This window comes from Poecilia reticulata, linkage group LG15 (assembly GCF_000633615.1).
Source record: "Poecilia reticulata strain Guanapo linkage group LG15, Guppy_female_1.0+MT, whole genome shotgun sequence".
Lineage (NCBI taxonomy): Eukaryota > Metazoa > Chordata > Actinopteri > Cyprinodontiformes > Poeciliidae > Poecilia > Poecilia reticulata.
Window position 1 is genome coordinate 13,000,082 of NC_024345.1, and position 19,046 is coordinate 13,019,127.

Below are 19,046 nucleotides of genomic sequence, written 5' to 3' on the forward strand. Positions count from 1 at the left end.
TATGTTTTGCCGCGCTCTCAAGTCTTGTTTACTGGATGATCCGCCCTCCAGGGCTACAGGCAGAAGGACTATTTTATCGCAACCCAGGGCCCCCTGTCTCACACTGTGGAGGACTTCTGGAGGATGGTGTGGGAGTGGAGGTGTCACTCAATCGTTATGCTCACCGAACTCAAAGAAAGAGAGCAGGTAAAGCGTGGTGCTGCACAAACGGATGAAGAGAAATTGATCTGCACATTTAATGTTCCCTTTATTATTATTATTATTAGATATTTTTTGTCTGCATTTTCTTGTTTTGTATGATTTTTGTATCTCCCACTTAAAACATACAGCCATGTGAGGAAATTAGGGCACCAGGAAGAAGGTTTTTTTAGCATGTGTTATAACACAATATGAACAATATGTCAATGACCCTTAAAAGGAGATTGTACCAGTTCTTGAGTCTGGTGAGGTTTTAAAGAAGGCTCAAAAGAATTTGTAAAGCAACCATTAAACTGTACAGAAACTATTTTTCACGTCGAGAATGTTTAGGACGACATGCCCAGTTCAGGCTTTCCTCCTGTGAGTTATTTGACTACTACAATGTCGTCACTCATCCAACAAGTGCAACATTCATCAGAGTTTGCAAAGAAGCGTTTGCTTTCTATGAAAAACACGAAGACCAGACTGAAATTTGTCAGAGAATGCAGATAAAGAAGGACATCTGGAATGATATTCTTTGCACCGTTAGAATCAAAAATGAAATATTTGGAGCAGAGAATGGAGAACATGTTTTGCATGAAGCCAAATACGTCATTCTAGGAAAGCAGCCCAAATCCTTCAAAAGCTGCTTGAGAATGAAATTTAGAAACAGATTTCTGAATGTGTCAAAGGTCAGATCTTGGTTTAATGGATATGTGGGGTGAAATGAACCCAACAGAATGTGCCAGAAACCCCCCAAACATCTTACAGTTAAAATTGAGGAATGTGGCAAGCTTTCGTTAGACCGATGTCAGACTGGTGGATAGCTAAAAGAAAAAAAAATTTTCAGCCACTGGACTAACAAAACTACTAAAGTATTGGGGATCCCTAACTTTTTGTTTTAGTTCATAATGGCTTTATAAATTAAATTTGTTTTCAATAAAATTGGGTTGACTTTTATTTACCGGCAATTTTTATTTATTTATTTATTTTTCAGAAATGAAAAAGGATGAGAATTGATTTTTTTTTTCTTTCAAAAGTAAACTTAATATTTAATATCTCTTATTTTTTCACATGACTGTCACAATAAAAATCAGGTAAATGTCGTCTCATAGTATTCTCTGTTTTTTGTTTTTTCTCTCTCAGGAAAAGTGTTTCCAGTATTGGCCATCAGAGGGCAGTATAACATTTGGAGACTACACAGTGGAGCTGAAACTGGAAACGCAGTGTGAAACCTTCACGCGCAGAGATATGGTTCTCTCCAACAAGCCAGTGCGTCATGTTGTACAGTAATCTACGGTACATCTCGCTTTGTCATGACACATCAGGAAAAAGACTTAAATCCTGCAAATGTTCTCCAGGAAAAACAGTCGCAACACGTCCGACACTTCCACTTCCACGGATGGCCCGAGATCGGAATACCAGGAGAGGGAAGGGGGATGATTGACATTATTGCTGCTGTGCAGAGGCAGCAGCAGCAGTCTGGAAACCGTCCCATAGTTGTACACTGCAGGTGAGGAACATCAGCAGAAAACTGTGCAAGTACTCCTACTTTTTCCACCCTCACTTGTTTTTTGTGTTATCCAAATCTGGACTTTTGATTTTACATATATATATATGTGTATATATATATATATATATATATATTTTTTTTTTCCCTTGTTCCTACAATAACTTGTACGTTTTCTCAGTAGACCCAGTGTTCTACGCCTAAACCACTTATGTGATCCCTTATAAAGACTTAGCTGTGAATGCTTTGATCAGAACCTAGCTTCAGGTGAAGTGATTCTAAGGCAGCGTACCCCGATGGGATTGATCCAATCCACTGATTCACAGTCAATTAAAACCTTTCAAAGTGAAATCTCCTCTGACTCCCACTATGATTAATCTGATAAGATGAGCTAACGACAGGAAATGGTGTCATCACTTGCCTCTATTCCTTCATCACCGCTTGTCTAGGAGGGGCTTTTTAAAGCTTTTTTCCCCCTCTCCCGGGAATGGGGCTAACCCGCTGCAATCCCCAACGTCTCTCTACACTTTCTCTTCCGAGTTGCACATCACTCTCGCGCTCACTCACTTCCCTACCTCCCCCCACACACACATCTCCATCTCTCCATCCCACCGTCATAGTAAACATTGACTCAGTCAAATACTGAGCTTCCAAACTGATTAGTGTTGGCGTTTGGATTAGCCTCTCTTTAAGTGGGGATAATTACTAGTGCCATTACACAAAGGTCACCTTTACTCCCTCTAACTTTTTTCACGTCAAGTAGAAAACAAATGGTGTGAATTTTAATCCCATTGTAAAGAAACTGGAATATACGTTAACGGAGCATTAATAGGCCTAAATAACCAGTGTGATAATTTCTAGTCTGAGTGATTAATTCATTCCTTCCTATGGGGGGATTTTATCATAAATTTAAAGAAACATGGTCTTGCATATGTATATTAATATGTTAAAATATTTATTTCAATGAGGAGTTCATTTGCTTATGAATTAGTTAAATGAGTCAAAAACACAAATCTGAAGGACAAGGATCGTAACTTGAGTATGCGACCCACTACTGCTCAAGTTTAATTTAATTTTATTTTGTAACACATTTTATTGTATGTTTATTGGTCTCCAAAGATAGGAAAAAAAGCCGCTCTTTTAGTTGTAATGTCTTGCTTTAACTGGAGGGAGAAAAGAGTGAAAGAACAATGAGAAATTCTAAGTTGTGGAACTTTAAGAAGCATTTAAGCTCATATGACACTAGTAGTGCTGTTTCCATATTGAAGATTTAAAAATGTTATCTTTTTACTGAATAAAAGGAAGTTTCCCATTAAATAACTAACAGATTAACTAGTATTTAAAGTGGACTAATGATGGATTATTTTAACATTGTCTGAATTTCTACACATAATATTCACATTTGAAGGTCTACGTTACAAAGACTCATTCAATAAATTAAGTTATTGAAAAGCCCATTTATGTCAGGAGCTTCATTACTAAGTGAAACACATAACATAGATTAATTACACACAGATGCTGCTTTGAAGAGCCTCTGAGGAAACTTTTCTTCTTCAAAATACACTAAGCAATGCAACAGAAGAAATATACAACTTTCCACTTCTGTAGAGGAAATCTGGCCTGACACTGCCGGGCTGCCAGACCCGCTGCACTGCTTTGCTGAACCGCTTAGGCAGAACAAAGAAAAAGAACTTCCAGCGTTTGCATTTCGAGAAGTAGCTTTTCATTAATTCTGCACCTTCTGTTCGCAGCGCCGGCGCGGGACGGACTGGCACCTTTATTGCACTCAGCAACATTCTGGAAAGAGTAAAAGCCGAAGGCCTCCTGGACGTATTTCAGACAGTCAAGAGTTTACGCATGCAAAGACCACACATGGTTCAGACCGTGGTGAGAGCAACGCGCGATCGCTTTTAACATGTCACTTTTGTCCGTGGTTATGTTGTCTGGACGGTTTGTGTTCATGCTTCTCCTCTCGCTTTTCGTTTCCAGGAGCAATATGACTTCTGCTACAGAGTGGTCCAGGATTTTATCGACATTTTCTCAGACTATGCCAATTTTAAATAGGTCACTTTGTATATACATCAGCCAAATAAAAGTCTGCTTTGTTTTTTCTTGATGTTGATTTGTATAGCTTTTTACATTTTACACTTGGCATAACAGAACTAATGAAACTGTTAGGAGACCTTTTGGCACAGGAGAGCTCCAGGGCCAGAACTCCCGAAAACATGTGATCTAATCTGAACAGATTAGGTTTTCTGAATAAACTTATGCGCTACTATTGTAATAATTTATAAGTAAAAAATAAGTAAGTTTATTGTGTAAATATTATTTGTGCTTAACGAGAAACAGAAAACTCCATATATACGTTTATTTCTGCTTTATGGTACCTCGCTTTCAGTCTGGGATTCACTTAACAGCTGCTGCCTGCTGCAATTAGATTCAGCCTCACTAACTAACTTCTGTTTTGCCTGTGGCGATAAATATTAGTGGATTGGTGCCTGAATTGGCAACATGCAATTAGCTTGTATTGGAACGGGCAGGAAGTAATGCGTTATATCAAAAAAAAAATTCAGATGCACCATCCCAGCCGAGCGTCACGTTCTGCTTTTAAGAGAATAGTTTTTATATATCGAATCGAGCCAGGTTTAAATGCTTCCATCTTGTGTAAATCGGTGCCAGTTTGATTAGACAAAGTTCTGATCTTGAGAAACTTGTCACAAAGTGACACAAATTAAATTATGTTAAGACAGTTGCTTGCAATATCTTTTTGATTTTTTTTTTTTTATGTAACATATATTTTGAAGAAGCATTTCACGTACAGATTAGGGAATAATAATTTGTAAAATCCGTTTTCTACACCTACCTAATCATATTTAGGTTTCTGACACAGAAGCGACTTTCCATTGATTAAAAGGTTTGAGGCGAGGTAAACCCTGCATGGTTCTATATAGTTTATCAGAAGGACAAGACTAATAAATATAAGGAATAATCATTTTAAAATGCCAATTATCTGACATTAATGTTTTGTAGACTGTGGCAGGAAACTAGTCAGGATTCCTACAAAACCTTCAAGTATGGGCAAATTAAAAATAGACTCTGGGAACAGATTTACTGTAAGCAGCAGAGGTTCTTGCATGAGTGGCACCCTGGGTGAGCTCTACTTTTTACACCAAAAAGACACTTTTCACCAGAAAAACCACTTCTAGCCTCAATATAATTACAATTGTTAAACATGCAACTTGAATGCAAACATTTTTGGATTTGAAGTAAACTTCATTTGTTTGATTGATGTGAAGAAGTGTTATTCATACAAAGAACGTTTTTGTGTTAACTAATTTAAAAGATGTAATGACGGCAACATTGAGTCATACAGCTCACAGTCACTAATATCACGGGATCCACTGGCGTATAGTCTATTCTCCTCTACATTTCATTTGTGTCACTCCTGCTGTTGTTATTCAGAGTCAAACTTTATCAGTTTAGTTTAAATAAAAACCGGTTGCCCGTGAAAATGAGACCTCATGAGGTCATATTTTCATATCTCGGCATGATTTACCCGAATAAATAAAGGTGAAATAACAAATTTATACTTATATGTTTCAAGAACATTGATGTTTTTTTGTTTTATTCTGTAAACTGCTTTGAACATTTCTCCTAAATTCTTAATATAAATATCGGCACATTTGTCATATTTTGCTTAATTAAACTAATAGTCAAAATGATTCATGCAAAGTTGTTTCTTGCTTGAAATTCTGCAGAGCAAACGAGCACAGACTAATTTTAAAACAAACCACAACTAATATTTCAACGTAGAAAATATTCTTGGAATTAATATGTGTTAACAATAACCCTGATATTTAATCACAGCTTTGTCCATCAGGCTTCCGAGTCGATTTTGGGTTGCAGTAATCGGTGAATCACTGCCTCAGCAGGTGGAATTATGTGTGTTCATCCAGCAGACAGATGCAGATTTCAGAAAAAATCTCCAGGACTCCAATATTATCTACAAATATGGCATATTAAATCAACCAAAACAAACAAATGTACGATCTCCTTAATTCAGGCTAATTAGTTAACTTCTAAAATACAAAAATAAAATGGTATGTGTGTCTGACTTTGAATTCTTGAAAAACGAAAATCACGTGAAACATTTGGACTTGAGATGTCAAGGATGGTAAAAATGAATTGAGATATTTTTTTAAAATGTGATCGTAAAACCTTTAAATTGCGAATTAAAAATAATCTTCACAATCCCAAGCATCTTAAGACATATCTTATTAACTGAAATGAGTTGCATCACTTTACAGCAACAAGAACTCATGTTTTTAACACGGGTTTATCCATTGTACAGTAAATAGAAACTCACACTCTATAGTAACTACAATAGTTATTGATAATCCTAAATTGACTATATGAAACTATATTTTTGCAAGTTTTGTGATTAAGTATTTGTGGAGCAATAAAGTTTGTACGGCAAACTTTCAACTATGTTTGTACATCCAAATAATTGGTTTACACTGGAATCACTGCTCTTATTATTATATTTTTTTATTTACTTTTCATTTTTTGGTATACATAAGATCAGTCGTGGTCATTCATCATCGCTAACTGCACTGTTGACTTCAATCTGTTCTTTTGCTAAACGAATAACAGATAAGGGTAATGACATTTTAAGCCTTACAGCAAGTGTAACAAATGCTCAAGCATCTGGTTTAAGTGATGTTTTTTTTTTTGCCTTTTGTATCTGTGCAGATTTTCAGCAACTGTTTGCTAAAAGCAGCGTCCAATAAATTATAGATGGAGATAAACGTCAGGTTTCATCCAAATGTCTTTTTTTTTTCTTTTTTTTTAGTGAGCACCTCCACACAGATGCATCCAATACATCACAAAGACATTTTATGATATATATTTAATGCCTCTCCAAGCCTGGCGGTGATCTCAGCATATGTGAGCACTTAGCCAGCTCCATTAGTTGTGTTTTGTGTCCCATTAGTCCGTAAATGTGTCACACCTGCAAAGAGGGGATTATAATCCTGACAGCAGCCTTGTACAACACCTATAAAATCCCCCCCCCCCCTGGCTAATGCACCACATGCTAACAAGGAAAACACAGAGGTGAGATAGTCTTCGATGAAGTTGGGTGAACGTCCATGAACTTATAACTGTTGTTTTGATTAACTGTGGTCTAAATTACAGTCTGCTTGCGCACGTTGATGAGTTAGTTTGCATCCGTGGGCTGCGGAGCTGTGACATTATTGTTTTTATTACATATTTGGCTTTCCCCGCAGCTTTAATGAAGGCAAGCAGCAGAGTTATGGTGCAGGTGCTGTTGTTGGCATTGCTGGCTCAGGTCACTCTGTGCCAGCACTGGTCCTATGGATGGCTACCAGGTGGAAAGAGAAGCGTGGGAGAGCTCGAGGCAACCATCAGGGTGAGTGATTATTTTATGTGGAGTTGGAGTTTCAGGAAATGTGGTAACTTTATTGAATCAAAAAAAACCCCGTTTTACGAGTAATGCTTTCATAGAACTGGTGTGTGAAGTCCGACTCTGGTGCTGAAGGTTGAATTTCACTTCAAGCATTGGTTTCAGTTCCAAAATGTCTCATGTCGTGTTCAGATGATGGGCACGGGAGGAGTGGTGTCGCTTCCTGAAGAGGCGAGTGCCCAAACCCAGGAGAGGCTCAGGCCGTACAATGTAAGAGCTTTTTATACATAATTCATCCCCAATGTTCTCTTCGATTGTACAATATTAATGTGCATCATGCCCCTGAAGCCGCCATGCTCTAAAATCGCAATGACAATATACAAATGGCTCAATCACTGTTTTCATTTTTCCGCTCCTGCCTGACTGAATTTGTGCATGATTAATGGGTCATATTATTTTATTTTTACCTCACTGAAGGGTGACGACCGTAATTCAGAGCTAATTCTTATCCATATAAATGTATCTAAAAACAGTAAAATTTAAAAGAAGGTGTGATTCAATATCTAACTTTAACTCTAGCAAATCAAATTTACAGTGGATATTATTAAACATTTTCATGGCACAGTCTGATACATTTATGGCATGAACTTTGTATTCGTTTCAAGCTTCTGGGTATGCAAACCAAAATTGAGCTTCCCAGACATTTAGGGTATTAGAGACAAATAAACACTTTAATACATACATGTAACACTAAGGGCTACACAGTCATGGAAAAGACTTGACGGTACTCCATGCCTCACAAGGAGAGTAATTCACAAAAGGTTACTGCTGTATCCAGATACTGTATATTCATAGAAAGTTTAGTAGAAGGAAAAAACCCGTTAAAACTGCACAGACAGGAAACGTCACAGCCTCAACCTGAATGTGAAGCAAAATCATTTAGAAGATTCTGAGTGTTAGCCCTCTTCTCAGATCAAATTAACTTTCACATTTTATTTAGAAATTAGTTTGCAGTCTTCATAGTCAGGGTTTATTTATTGAGTCATGCTGTCCAATGTGTTTTATCAATCTTCTACCAAACATTTGGTGATGTTCATGCTTCCCTCTGCAGACAAGCTTTTTGAAGATGCTGCATTCACACCACAGCAAGAATTATCACCTACCCAAGCCGCTAAAAGTATCAGTGTGTGTTTTAGTGACCATGATGTCGCTGTAGTCGATAGACGAGAAACACGCGTTGCCCAAAGCCACAGAGAAATCATTTGCTGTTTTCAGTAAGACACACCAGTCACAAAGTCAACAGAAATAAATATGTGATGTTGTCACTCGGTGTGTAATTAAGCAATATGAATCAAAATACTGAAGAAAAAAAAAAAAAGAATTGTTCCATTGTGTTTTAATTTACTGAACCATATTCAATTTGCATTTTAAATTCTAACAAATGTCTGGTTTTAATTTCTTTAGATTAATGATGGCTCCAGCCATTTTGACAGAAACAAAAGGTTCCTGAATAAATAAAGGAGCATCAAAAAGAAGACGAACTGTATTGTAATCAACGCCATGGACTGTCTACTCCGACTTCAGATTTTTTTCTTGTTTTCAACACATAAAATGTCTTTAATGTCATTATAAATCAATTATAATAAATGTTTGAACCCTGACTAAAGGTGTATTGTTTCATTTAATCAGATTGGTTAAAGAACCTTATAGATCTGGTCACCACATTAAAAAAATAAAAAATAAAAATAAAGATCTTTTGCAGCTTTTAAATCCAATAAATCGTCTTTGTGTAGCAGTCACGACCGACAAGCATGACAAACTTGTGACACAACAATCTTAGCATGACAACAGCTGGTGATTAAGCCAATTTATTAGGAATCAATGACTTAATTGAATTTGTTACACTTTTGGTAATTCCATTTTCTGCCACGCCAGTCATATGCATATGCAACATGGAAAACACCAGCTGATTTCTGCGCCGCCCGTAAACCTGACTGCTGATTAGCTTCCGCCAACGAAACACACTCATCTAAATAATTTCTGCTCGCAACGTCCACAACGGCGTTCTCCTAATTTAGGGTAACCGCAGTCATCCAAAACCAGACGAAGTGCATATCTTTAATTTTTTTTTTTTTCTCCATCTCTCCATATATGAAATTGGTGTTCATTATAAAAATTGGAATTTCATATCAGGAAAGGAAACGAATCAGCAGGGGGCATATGTTTTAAAGAGAACTCATTTTCTGGCAAAGCCCCACAGACAGAGCACCATACTAATCGCCTGGTGCATAAGGGGCTAAGATTCATGAACTGTGCTGACACCGGGGAGGCCCCGCATTGTTAGAGCGCGCTTGTAATGCACACCAATGAACCCAAACTGGCTCGCACAACTGGGAAAAAGGCTAACATTATAAGAGCACATAGAATTAAGGAGAAATTAAACCGCATTCCGCTGCACTTCCAGAACAATACTTGTTCATTTGTGGTACTTCACCTCATTGGTTTAATATTCATGTCTGTAATTTGCATAACACACTCATTTCATTAGATGAGGAGACGCTGAGCGTTTTTTGAAAAGTGATACTTTGCCTTCTTGGACAAAGTTGCGGGGGGAAAATTGTTGTCCAGGGCTTTTCCCTCTGAAGGTCCCACGGAGTTTGCGCTCGTCTTCATGGGGTGTTCAATAATTTTAGAACACGCTCATAAAAGATAATTATCCTTTTACAACTTCTTCTTAAAATACAGGTTTAATTCGGTTTGGTGTACTTTTGCGAGAATAATTAATGTTTACACATAAAGCATAAAATCCCATAAATTCTGTTTAAAGAACCCCGAAGCATTAGCCGTGTGAGCCAACTTTCTCCCCTCCCAGTCTCCTCATCAAGGACCCGCCTAATTGCACATATATCAGGACAACAAAACCTGCTGGTATCTATGTTTCCAAATTTGATTTAACCTCACTTTCTCCTTCCCCAGACCCCCTGGTGGATATTCACTTTGTTTACCTCAAATTAAACTTCATATTGTTTACAGCCTCCTGGTCCCTGAACATTTTATAGCCTTTTAGAATTATTTCTTTATTTATTTTTTGTAATGATTGTAGGGTTGGGATTCATTTGAATGTTTCCCTCATCTGCATGAAAATTATATAATTAACTTTTGATTAACCAGCTCAGTTGAGTTGGTTCCCCCATGCACACCGGTGAATAGTACCAACCGCATTTTAATGACTGTTTTCCAATTGAGTGGCGACCTTTTCATCAAAGAGCCGCAACTGGGGCTAAACAACGGGTAGAAAATAATCATGCTGGAGACAATGGTTAGAGGCCAGCAGGCTAGGATGTCATCCTTAAATATAACAACAAAGATGAAAAGCAGCCTTAGTGAATGTATGCTTATGCTGCGAGGTGCCCCATTGTTAATGCCGTGGAGGTCACGTTCATTGGCATGGAGAGGGAAAGGACAGGAAGCTGAGAATGGCCCATTGTTACATGTCCTTGCTCCGAGGGATTTCCATTATGAAGAGGCGATGCATTTTTGATACTTTGATTTTTGTGCCATTCATTTTCTAAAAAAAAAACAAAAAAAAAACGGAGCATATTTGGATAATGGCTGCAGGAAAAAAGGGATCTCATAGCACCTTCATCCAAGGCTACGGCAGAAAGTCAACAATCACTTCAATCAATCGCATCAAACAGGTGTGCCTCCTCATGCAGCTCATCAGCAAACACGCGTTCTTTGACTAGCATTTTGGTGTTTACAGTGGCTTGCAAAAGCATTCACTCCCTTTCAACATTTTCACACGTGCTAGTGGTAAAGCCACAAACTTTGACGTATTTAAATGACTCCACTTAAGTGTGTGAAGTGGAAAGGAAAAAAAAAAGGATAGATAGTTTTTAGTTAGTAAAATTCTGAAAATAACCAGCTCTTGTGAGCCAATACTTTGCTGAACTACTTTTGGGTGTAAGTACAGCAAGTCTTTGGAGGAAACAAACATAAAAAGACTTCATAATAAGACGTGAACTTGCTCCCGAGTTTCAATTTTTTTTTTTTGCAGCGTCTATCAGATTCTCACCCAGAATTTTCCATTATTGTACTCCATTCATCTTCAGCAACTTTAATCAACTTCATAGTCCCTGTTGAAAAAATAAATCCTATGCAGCACGATGGGGCTTTGGGATCGGATATTTTATGTTCAGGCAGAGTTTGAGCTTTTTATGGGTTAAATTTTGGCCTCAAGAAGTGAACTTGCACCCTGGTCTCAAGGACACGTTCTTCCACACTTGCAGTGCCGGCCAACTTTGCCTGTGCCAAGCTGCAAACAGGACTTCTAAAGCCTCTTTTGTCACTCCTCCAAAAATGGGGCAGATTAGAGCACAGCCACTGTATCTTCCTGTCTATTGATTCTCCAACCTGAGCTATGAAGTCTCTACAGCTCCTACATACTTAATGTGTAGGTTTGCTTTGGTTGTTGTCTTTCACATCCGTGTGTAGTTTTTTTTTTTTTTTTTTTTTTTTCTGCCTATCAACTGCTGAAAAAAACAGACCCGTAGCACGATGTTTTCATCAGAGCCTTCTTTCCCACGTTGCTGTGTCCACTCATGATCCGGGGCAGAATTTAAGCCACGCATCGTTTCCACTTCGACAGACTTTAAAATGGATTAAAGTTTGCTGTTGAAATGTGTTAAAAACCAAAAGGTATGAGGAGTCTGGACACTTTTGCGAGGCACTGCTCCTTGTTCCTTTGCGCTGCATGTGATTCCAGTGGGTCAGAGGAAACTTTTGTTTAAGCGGGAAGTGTAATAAAGTAATTTTCCAGGTGCTTGTTGTGACACTTATTACGAACAGAATGATAATTTCCCCAGGAGGGCTCTGGCACTGCATTTCAATTGAAGTTAAGTGTGGGTCTTACCATGTTCCCGCAGGCAATAGTAGAAGGCAAAGTCATCTTCAGAGAGAGTCTAAATGTCAGGGAGGTCTTCAAACAGGTTTTTTTCTCTTCCTCCCCAAGCCTTACCGAAAGGGGTACTTTAAGTGCGACGTCTTGGAATTTATACGCTGGACGTGAGGTACAGGAACAAGCTGGAAAGTTAATCAAATTGAGCTAAAACTTAATTTAGCTGTTAAAAGTATAGTTACAATAAAAAACGACTGAGTCTTAAGGTTGATAAAAAAAATCTCCCAGTTTCTCTTGCGCTGTGTTAAAACATTTGTTCAGACAGCTGTGCCATATCTTCCCATCTCCACATGGTGACACTCTTGAGCTGTGCGTTTAGGATCTGATCCCGGCTGTCAGTCTCGCAGCAATTCCTTCACCCAAGTTGCTCAAACTGTATTTCTTTCAAACCCCCCCGACAAAGGCTTAAATCGTTTTTTTTTTTTTTTTAATATTCAAAAAAATCCCTATTCCAAGGGAAACTCACTGGTGGAGTTTATCTTTCACTTTCAGATGAATAGAGATAAATTGTACAAATTTCTTTTTGCAACAGAACTTTACAAGAATTAAACAACAGAGAACTCAAGAAAGAGAAGAATTTCTCAAGTTTTTAATTTTTCTTTTCTTTTATATTGATTTGCAAAGCATAAATATATACATATATCATTTATTTTTTGTATAAATGACGATTTAAAATAAAGAAAACCATACAGAGTCATGTACAGTACTGTGTCTTCTTCGTAGCTGGCAGGGAACCTTCCTGTTGTGATCCGAGTTCTCTTCTTTGATCAAAGAACTGTGTTAAAGCACTGGGAGAAGGAGGAGGTATGAAATATGAATGAATACAGCTGTGTTTTGATGGATATGTCTCAAAGTATCCCAGTAAGAGACTGCTAAAGGCCAGGAAATCTGTTTGTGTTGTGGAAATAGGCTCTTCCTTGCCTGTTTTTTACTAGCTTCATCTTGGGTAGCTTTTCACTTCATATTTTAGAGATCCTTTGTTGGGAAAGAGATCAGCCCCTTTATCTGTACATTTATAGAAAACACTGCTTTAAGAGGGCTTCTTTCACAATACGTATCATTAATGACACCATTTCCTTTTGTTTGGTCATAAAAATACCTTTTGAATGAAGAGGAGGTAAAAAAAAAAAAAAAAAAGCTGTGAGAGAGGAAGATATTTCTCATTTTTTTAGGTGGGGGTATATAAACCAGAATTCCTACAGAAGGAATGAGATCTTATGTGAGGTGATGGAGGCTTTGTCACTAGTTATGTCTATGATTCCATTTCCTTTTCATAAAGCCCCACCAGGAAGCTGTGACTCATTTTTTGAAGTTAGAAGTTGATACTGCGGCGTAAAACTAGCATTCCCGTCGGAATTACAAAACTATCAGAGCTCGCAAAAATTGTACGATTTTTGGAGTTCGATGAACCCGCCTTTCAAAGTGCATTTCTTTAATAAACAATGCTGATAAAAAAAAAGATGCACTCATAAAAATGATCATTGTCAGGATATGGTCCAGAACGGAGGAAGCGTTTTTGTGTTAGATGAATTTTACAACAATTCACAGTTCTGATGCTCTATTAAGTATTATTTAGACACTGACTGTTGTCACTTTGGACTCATACGGGAAGATGTAACTATAATTTATTAGCATTAATACTGACAACTTCATCACTGAAAAAAATTATTTGGAAATCAGTAAAAATGAGCTGACTACAAGGGCTGATCCTAGAATATTTGGGGCTTATGCTGAACTTAATTTTGGGCCCCAGTTCCATTTTAGTCCATGACTCCTCAACCACCACACAGTCAACAATGTCTCTTAATTTACCTAAATTGGTTTATTTGAATGCTATGCAATTAAAACATCTTCAGATTTCATGTTCTTACTCGCAAGTAAAAACACACATTTTCTAAACTACAGAATGTGTCTTAGATACTTTTCATATTATTAAATAAATTAGTAGCAATAATCAAATTGTGAAAGTATTTCCGGTCTGGTTCCAGGTCTAGGTGAGGTCATGTTATTTGAATGCACTTGCAAAAACTTGTCATTTGACAAGTTGTCAGACTTGACTTTCAGTAATTTTAATAGACAATGTGCATAAAATGTGACTCCAGCATGGCGACAAGCAACAGAAATGACCAAAAAACAAGCAAGTGACATTAAACCATTTCTGTTTGCACGCCTTACAATGTACAATGCGTTAGGATTTGTCAAATCATAAAAACAAATGCATGCAATGTTTGCCATTGATAACTCTTTAATTTGAATTTAAACATAGACGGCTTTCTCATAAATGACATTAAACATTTGAGACTTGACCTCTGTCATCTGGTGTAAGAAATCGGATGAGCAAGCAGAAGGTTTGCTTTCTGTTTGGTCATTTCAGTTTTATTGTACAGATGCATTGCATCCATTCTATGCATACTAGTAATATCTTTGGTTGTTTTCTTTTAAGCAGCAGGAATGTTGTAAGAGGAGATTATGATGTTCTGGTAAAATCTTTATTCAAGAAAGTTGTTTTTTATTTTAATTTTTTTAAAATAAAACCATCAGGTGGAATGAGGATAGTGTATTTAGTGTTTTTTTTTTAGTATTTTAAAGACAACTTAATATTTGCATAATACTTAAAAAACTCATAATTTCCGTAGACTAAAGCCATAGCACGTCTCATGCAACGTTCACCAACAACATTAAATACTTTTGTTTCAGTGATATTTCTGCAGCCCTGTTAAGTGTTCTTCAACATTGGACCGTGTCTTCAGGCCGCTGCAGGTTCAAAACTTTCTGCTCGGGTTTTATTAGCCTCACTAATAGCTGAGTTCCCCAAATGCCAGGGTCCACCTCTGCTGGGAGCAAGGGCTTGGATCTTGTCAGAGAGGGGTCGCACTAACCAACTGTAATCTTCAGGGTACTCCACTCCTGCTGACCTACATCTAATGCTGGTTGCATCCCCCCTCCGCTCGCCCCCTACTGCTATCTTTTCCCTCCCCAATCTGGTCTACCCATCCCACGTCGGTTGCGCCACCCTTTGCTCTCCCTCCCACATCCTACCACCCTTGTGTGATAGCATCCCCCTCCACCCAGCCCGGCCAGTGCCTTGTTCCAGCCTTGTCCGGCTGGCCGCAGCGAGGAGCATGCCTCATCCTCTGGTAACGGCAATTAGCAGAGTAAAGCAAGCTGTGGAGGAGACCGGATCCCCCGTCCACGTTTCAACCCCGGATCACGAGTCTCCAGCACGACTTCAAGGCGAACCGTGCAATTAGCTACAATAATGATAATGTGTTGTGAGGGAACAAAGGGAGGGTAAAACAGACTACTGTTGTGAGGCAGAGTGGGGTGCTAATAGTGGGGGGGTTATTTGAATGCCCTGGTGCAGATAGGAGACCAAATCAGACTGATTATCAAACGTATGATGAATTAAATTTTTCCTCTAATTATTCCTGCCTTTCATGTGTAAACCAACTGGGTGAGTTTTGCATTCTAGACATTTGCGGTCAGTGGTCTTTGGGCATCACACTGGGGTTACGCCTTTTATGTCTTCCAAGAAACATACAAGGAGTTATTTGTCTAACTAAGCTGATGCAAAGAAGGGAGAGAGAGGAGGAATAGAAAGTTTATTTATTTTTTTATTTTTTTTAGTTGACTTAATTAGATATTTAAAAAGAAATGCTTGGCAGGACTATAAAACTGTTTCAAAAAGAGGAAGCATGCCGTTTGATGTCTGACCATTGCACATGTGTTGACACGAAGGCGAAACACGCCGAAGACAAACCGCAAAACCCAGACCACAAAATAACAGCATCTTGAGTCAAGCTTCTGAGTAGATACAGTTGAGAAGCTGACTCGCCTGCCTCGGTCGGTCGGAGCACAAAAGAGCAGCGCCTATTCTCTCCGCTGTGAGCAGAGACCATTCCTGCAGTCTAACATCCAGAGGTTTTTACAGAGGATATTTTGCTGGGTGTTGTGCAAAACGAACCGTGTCCCCAGAGCGGCAGCAACTTCACCTTGGCGGAGTAATGCTGTGATATTCTGTTTATTCTTCACTCACTTCATTTTACTCAGAGGAAATCCTCTGGAGATGGCTTATCTTGGAGCTGGAACAGGTGCACTCTAATTTACTCCTATTGCTTGGGGAGCCCAGGGGCCCCTGTAGAGAAGAAAGTAGCGATGTAGCACACTCCACTGTAAAAAGCACAAACAGCCAGAGAAAGAGCATTTAATCGAAAGAGAAGAAAACTGTGAGCTTTTGAGCGCAGCTGTATCATTCGGATGCAGAAATTCGTTCCTTCTTGGTTTTTCTAAAAGAAAAAGTGGCTGTCATTTCTTTCAACTTTCTTTTTTTTTTCAGCTCTGTTTACTTTTCTTGAACCTGCCATGTCGTTCTTGGAAAAGTCCCAGATCACACGGGGGACCTGTTGTGGAGTGCCTTGGAAAAGTATTCAAAATTTCTCCCAGTTTGTTGCTTTAACATAATTTCTTTTTAGAGGGATTTTATAATATGTAAACCAATACAAAGCATGGCATAGCCATGAAGTTGATAGAAAGAGGTTTTTATTATTTTCTAAATGTTATGGCTCGCATACGTGTTACACCCCTTTTCCTCCGGAACAGTTGAAATGAAAACAACTACCTTCAGAAATCACCTTATCACTAAATCAAGTCGTGATATTTTTTTTCTTGGTATATATGTGTGGAATATATATACAGAGAACTTTTGTTTCACGTATGTTTTCTGACTAATGTCAGAGAACATGAACAGCAACATGAATAGCAAGACACACAGCAGACAATTCAGATGTAAAGTTGAGGAGAGGTTTATAGCTGTGAGAAATTTTAAAACATTTCAACCCATCTTTTCCGAAATGGAAAGACTCTATAGCACAACTGCAAACCTAAATGATAAGCCTGCCCCACTTAACCAGAAAGGCAGCTAAAAGGTCAATTTTAACTCTACAGGAGCTGCAGAAACCCACAGATGTGTGATGGCAGAGATGTGTCCTCCATCTGACCTGTATAGAAGAACGTCATAAAAACCCAGAAGGAGTTGCATCTGTAGTTTAACCCCTTAACTGTCATCCTCAAAACGCTTGCATGTAAGTCAATGGGTCCGTGAGGATGCTGGTGTCACCATGACGGTTAAAATGCAGGATGAGGTTCTGGTTTAAACGAGGCCAAACAAACATGCAAAGCACTACAAACGCTGCACATTGCACTGATCACACAGTGAAACATGCCTGTGGCAACATCATGCTTTTTTCAGGATTCATTGAGAAGATGGGAGGTTTTATATAAAGATGAATGAAGCTAAATGCAAAACAATTATATATATGAAGCTCTATTTGGGGCTGTAAATGAATTGAGACTGCTGCAGAGATTCGTCTGCACACAGCACTGCTTGTAGTCACATCTAACTGCAATTAAGTGTTTCAGATTAAAACATACAATGTGCATTAAAACTACCCAACCAATGTCTAAACCTAAATCTATCTGGAAATCTGTAAAAAAAAAAAAAAAGATTCAGAAACGTCTGTTAAGTGATACTTTCCATTGAATGTGACTGAGCTTTCAAACAATAATGGAAAAAAAAAATAAGTATGTAAATGCCCAAAGCTGTTAGAGACAAAAATATATATTGTGGTTTGTGGTTGTAACATGACAGAATGTTAAAAACTTTAAGGGACATACTTTTTGAAAACAAAACGTATTCACCATGTGAATTATATTACTTTTATTGCAGTATTAATCATTACATTTTGGCTTCTTTGACAAAAAAAAAAAATTACAAAAAAAAAATGTTAATGTCAAAGTGAAAACCGATTTCCTCAAAATAATGACAAATTAAAATATTTAGCTTAAAATAAGTTGTTGCATAAATATTCACCGTATTTGTGATGAGTTTCATCAGCCTAATTCATCAAAGGTCCAACCAAGCTGCAGTCTGACAATAAGTGGAATAGAGATCACCTGAGTGCACTGACTGTGTCTCAAGTGACTGTAGTATAAAGACACCTGTCTCTGCAGGGTCCATTCACTAGTTAATCAGAATCCATGGCTATCAGGACAGCACAAAGACAAAAGATCAGTTCAAGCAAATCAGCGAAAGTTGCTGAAAAGTGTAGGACATGGTGTGAATAAAACAAACCTATAAGGCATTTAATATCCCCTGAAGTTCAGTTAAATCCGTCATCAAGTGATGGAAGAAATATGGAAGAAATAAGTGTAAACCTGCCCAAATCCTCACAAATGTAGTGACAAGAAGAAGACTAGTGAAAGAGGCCACTGAGTACGCAGAAGGAGCTACAAGCTGAGATGGGAGAAATGCTGCATTTAAAAAAAAAAACTATTGACTGGGTTCTTCATCAGTCAAAGCTTTATGGAATGACGAAGCCGCTGCTGGATATAACTCAGATCAAGGCTTGTCTTGAGACTCCATGGTCAAGTGGAAGAAAGCCCTTTAATCCCTTGAAAACAAAATTGAAATTTTTGCTATCAGACAAGACACTATGTTTGTCAGACTCCAAACACTCCACATCACAACAAACACACAATAGTGTGGCAGCATCATGATGTGGCCCTGAAAGGCATACTAAGATGCAAATATGAATACCGCAAAATTTAGGGCAACCAGAAGATGGAAACTACGGCTTCATTCATTTTCCAGCAAAAAAAAAACCCGAAGCGTCCAGCTAAAGCTACACACAAATGATCTGAAGACAACAAGGTGGATGGTCTAGGCTTTGAGTGGCCAACTCAAAGCTTAGACATCAATCAGACTGAGAATTTGTGGCAGGACTTGAGAAAGAGCTGTTCACAGCCGATCCCTGCTCAACCTGACGGAGCTTGAACAGTTTTGCAAGGGAGGACGGAGTAAAACTGCAGTGTCCAGAAGTACAAGCCTGACTGGGACATATCTGCACAGACCACAGTCACATCCGTGATGCAATCGCAGCCAAATGTGCATCTACAAAATACTTTATTGAAAGGGGGTG

General features: G+C 38.3%; 1 protein-coding gene across 2 annotated transcripts in view; it reads left to right on the plus strand.

Moving 5' to 3' along the window:
• Positions 1 to 3,803, plus strand: part of LOC103476767 (receptor-type tyrosine-protein phosphatase epsilon-like) — a 35,281-nt gene extending 31,478 nt beyond the window's left edge. For both annotated transcript variants that reach the window (XM_008429329.2, XM_008429327.2), the window contains exons 17-21: positions 52 to 186; positions 1,324 to 1,449; positions 1,539 to 1,690; positions 3,439 to 3,574; positions 3,677 to 3,803. In XM_008429329.2, coding sequence (XP_008427551.1) covers positions 52 to 186; positions 1,324 to 1,449; positions 1,539 to 1,690; positions 3,439 to 3,574; positions 3,677 to 3,751 — 624 coding nt within the window. In that variant the 3' untranslated portion in view covers positions 3,752 to 3,803. The remainder of the gene's footprint in view (positions 1 to 51; positions 187 to 1,323; positions 1,450 to 1,538; positions 1,691 to 3,438; positions 3,575 to 3,676) is intronic.
• Positions 3,804 to 19,046: the final 15,243 nt, after the last annotated feature.